Source organism: Emiliania huxleyi (genome assembly GCF_000372725.1).
Source record: "Emiliania huxleyi CCMP1516 unplaced genomic scaffold EMIHUscaffold_372, whole genome shotgun sequence".
Lineage (NCBI taxonomy): Eukaryota > Haptophyta > Isochrysidales > Noelaerhabdaceae > Emiliania > Emiliania huxleyi.
In genome coordinates this window covers 16,499-20,211 of record NW_005199178.1, presented here as the reverse complement: position 1 = coordinate 20,211, position 3,713 = coordinate 16,499, and the positions used below count along the sequence as shown (strand labels likewise).

The 3,713-nt window shown below is 67.4% G+C and overlaps 1 protein-coding gene across 1 annotated transcript in view; it reads left to right on the top strand.

The window, feature by feature from the left end:
* The window catches only part of EMIHUDRAFT_444897 (hypothetical protein), a 6,081-nt gene extending 2,908 nt beyond the window's left edge, over window positions 1–3,173 (top strand). Inside the window, exons 7-14 of the mRNA XM_005771725.1 lie at window positions 8–562; window positions 713–948; window positions 1,018–1,229; window positions 1,272–1,333; window positions 1,415–1,477; window positions 1,589–1,983; window positions 2,057–2,381; window positions 2,454–3,173. Of these exons, the coding sequence (XP_005771782.1) occupies window positions 8–562; window positions 713–948; window positions 1,018–1,229; window positions 1,272–1,333; window positions 1,415–1,477; window positions 1,589–1,983; window positions 2,057–2,381; window positions 2,454–2,975 (2,370 nt within the window). The 3' untranslated portion in view covers window positions 2,976–3,173. The remainder of the gene's footprint in view (window positions 1–7; window positions 563–712; window positions 949–1,017; window positions 1,230–1,271; window positions 1,334–1,414; window positions 1,478–1,588; window positions 1,984–2,056; window positions 2,382–2,453) is intronic.
* Window positions 3,174–3,713: the final 540 nt, after the last annotated feature.

Below are 3,713 nucleotides of genomic sequence, written 5' to 3'. Positions count from 1 at the left end.
CGGCGAGGGCGGTGGTGCTCGAGTACCTGCGTTGGCCTCGCCCAAATCGCTGGTCAAGCTCTTTGGCGGCGGCGGCGAGGCCGAGGCACAGCAAGAGGGCGCCGCCTTCGCCAAGCTGTGCGGCGTCGCGATGCGCTCGTGGCGGCTGGCGGCGTGCCGCCTCGAGGAGGTTGCGGACGTCCTGACCGTGGTCGGCTGGTTCCCGGAGGTGCGCTCCCGCTGCGCGCCGCTCGTGTGGGGCGCGGGCGACGACAGCGGGCGGTTCGAGGCGCTGACGGTCGAGTCGCAGGTGGAGCAGCACACGGCGCAGGTGCGGCAGGTGCTCGCGAGCACGCCGCCCGACCTCGGGGCGCTGCCGCGCAAGTGGTGGCACTGCGTGCCGTGGGGCCGCTGTACCGAGGCCGACTTGGCCCAGCTGGTGGGCGCGGGGGTCGAGGTGCCCCTCAGCGAGGTGGGCTTCGCGGCGCGCGGCTGGCCCACGCAGCAATTGCTGCTCGAGGCGCACGCCGACGACGTCGCCGCGCTCGTCGAGTTCGCGCCGCAGGCCGAGGGGCCGATTGGGGTGCGTCGCGGCGCCAACCCACACGCCGAGATCAGCCGAGATTAGCCGAGGTTGCCCGAGTTTAGCCGAGTTTAGCCGAGGCTAGCCGCCTCGCGCACACGCCGAGCTTGCCGCCGCATCAGTTCACGCCGGCCCCCCTCGCCCGCGCAGGTGTACCTCCAGCGGGTCTTCGAGCTGCTGCCGGCGTCGGACAGCCTGCTGCGCAAGCTGGGCGACGGCGTCGAGGACGAGGAGCGGCTGCAGAGCGGGTGGAACCAGCTGCTGCACACACTCCTCGCGAAGATTAAGCTGCGCATCCGCGAGCAAGGCAACCCTTTGCACTCCGAGGAGCAGCTGCTGCTCTTCGGCGGCTGCGCCACACGGCTCGCCGACCCGTCCAACTCAACGCACGCCCCGGCTACCGCGTGTCCTCGGTGGCGGTGCTGCTCTCTCTTCACACGCCCACCTGTGGACAGGCTACTCGCCGACCTGATGGAGGCGAAGTTGGTCGACCCCTCGCACATCTTCGAGCTCATCAAGTTCGTCCTCGGCTGCAAGTACGTGCCCAACCAAAGCGGGCTGCTGCACGTCGTGCGCGACTCGGCGCTGCGCGCGATGATGCGCCTCGACAAGGGCGCGCTCCTGCCCGGGCTAGTCTCGGCCAATCTCGCTGACATTGGCGCCTCTCGTCTCGAATCTTGGCCAGCCTCCTCCCCTCCCACCCAATCAGGAGAGCGCGACGAGCTGCACCGCACGCTACTGCAGGGGAGGGAGAGCGCGCTGCCGCTGCAGGCGCCATCTTTGATCTTAGATAGTTGAAACACGAATTCATTCTAGTTGACATCATTGACACGAATCAGCTCCTCGCGGCAGGTGCTCTTTTCCCTTGCCGTCACGGAGCTTGAAGGGTCCGGGCAACCCCTTGTGGTGCGGCAGGTGATAATCCCCCCTAGGCGGAGATTTCCCGAGAGCCCCTGTTTGTCTGGAAAAGACCGCCCCCCCCCCCCCCCCCACTTCCTCCCCCACGACCTCCCTTCACCCCGCCAGACGGAGAGGCTCGATGCCGACGGCTGGCTTGAGCTCCTCTCGCTCGTCAAGGACGCGAACCCGGTCAGCGGCAAGGTGCACACCTTCCCGCGCTCGCTCGGCCCGCTCTTTGCCGAGCGCTTCCTCGCTCGCTACTTGCGGGACGACCCGACGCTGCCGCCCCGCCACCCGCACCGCGCCGCGCGCGACGCGCGCTACTACCTCCTCTTCGTCGCCTGCACGCCTCCGGCCGGCGTCGCGAGGTACGTGCTCGGCATGCTGGCGGGGCAACGGCACGAGCTCGACGATATGTTGCTCGGCTCGCTCGCTTATCGGATGAGCGGCGCCGAGTTCCGGGAGGTCATCGAGTACATCCAGCCTTCCGCGTGGCCCTCGCGGCTGCAATGGGCGCTCACGTGCGTCGCCGAGCGGGGAGAGGCGTCCAGATGTCGAGAGCGCCCGAGGGCACCCGAGCTCAGCCGAGATTAGGTGCGTCATCGAGATGGGAGACACGTGCGAGATGCTGCGCCACGTACTCGACGTGCTCGCCGCCTTTGGGGAGGGGCTCCTCGCGCAGCTCCTCAAGGCGCTCCTCACAGATCCGCTGCTGGCTACCACGGCCAAGCTGCTCGCACAGGCCGAGCCGCGCACGCTGCTGCGGCAGCGACTGCCCAAGGCGGAGGGCAGCGCGGCGTCGCGCGCGCTGTGGCTGGTATACCACCGCGAGGCGTGGCGGGCGGGCGCGCCTTACACGCGTGAGGAGCTACGCCGCGACGCGCACCTCACGGCCAAGGCGCCGCTGAGTCGGCCCGAGGTGTTTCGCGCTCGGCTCCGGCGGCCCCTCATAACAGATTCCCCGAGGCGACCCGAGATGGCCCGAGAGTAGGTGCTTCTTCTCGGCGTGGACGCCCCCTCGTACAAGCTCCTGATCGAGGAGGCGCCGCAGCACGCGGTGTGTGCCTTCGCGTACCGGCTGCTCGAGGCGGAGCCGGCCTTCGCCGCCAAGCTCTCCCAGGCACAGCTCCTCTCCGTCGTCGAGCTGACCGCCTCCGGCCTCCGCGACGACGCGCACTGGGAGACGTGCCGCCGCGTGGTGCCGGCGGTCGAGCCCGCGATCGCGCTCCGCCTCTCAATCGACCTCTTCAAGGCGTCGCGCGAGCTCCCCGACCTGCAGCTGCTCAAGCACGCGTACCACCGCGTCGACTGCTTCACGCGCAAGCAGGTGTGGCTGCCTGCAGAGCTGGGCGCGCTGTGGACGTCCCACCGCGACGCGCTGCAGCGCGAGGTGGTGGAGGGCGCGCTGCCGCACGCGACCACGCTCGGCGGCATGTTTTCCGCCCACGTGCCTCGGCTGGACTCCGCCTCTGAGGCGGCCGAGGGGGGCGCAAAGCAAGAAGGACGCCTCTGAGACTAGCTTCTGAAAGCGACGCCTCTTTGTCTCTGCTCCGCTGGCACGTGCGGGCCGTTCGTGCGAAGACGCTGCCCTTGTTTCGCTCTCCTCTCGGCCGACCCCGTCCCCGACCCCGTGTGCGTCTAGTAGAATTCCCACAGCGGCAAGAGCCAAGAATTCGGTTTTCGCATATCATTTGACATTTCATATGTCAACACCGCCCCGATGACGTTTACGTAGTCTCTTTAGACCTCGGGCAATTGCCCCATCCTTCACCGTCTCTACATGAAAGGCTCGCTCTGGTGTAAGTGAATGTGCGAAGGCATGGATGCGAGGGCTGCACACACAGTTGTGGCCACAGGGTGCTGCCGCGCTGGCAGGAGCGAGCCTTACCTTCATGTTCGGCGCTGCTGCTTCGGATACGGCATGGACAAGAGGCTGATCCAGCGTGTGATCCTCGTGTAGCTCTTTCCCCTTCCTGAGGATTGGGCCACTCGTGCTAGTCGTAGATGTCCGTAGTGCGAGTGCGCGTAGATTCAGGTGGGTTGTAATTCTCAATAGAATCAGCATCCCCATGTGGCTCATTGAGCTCAGCAAGACTTGGGCGGGCGCTGACGGCGCCGCCTTCGTCGCCATGGGGGGTAGGCCAGAGGCCATTAGACCCACACCCCCAAGCAAACGGACGTGCAGGGATGCGGGGTGATGCTGAGACCAGAGCCGGAGACAGTCGCACACGACTGGGACACCGCTACACCG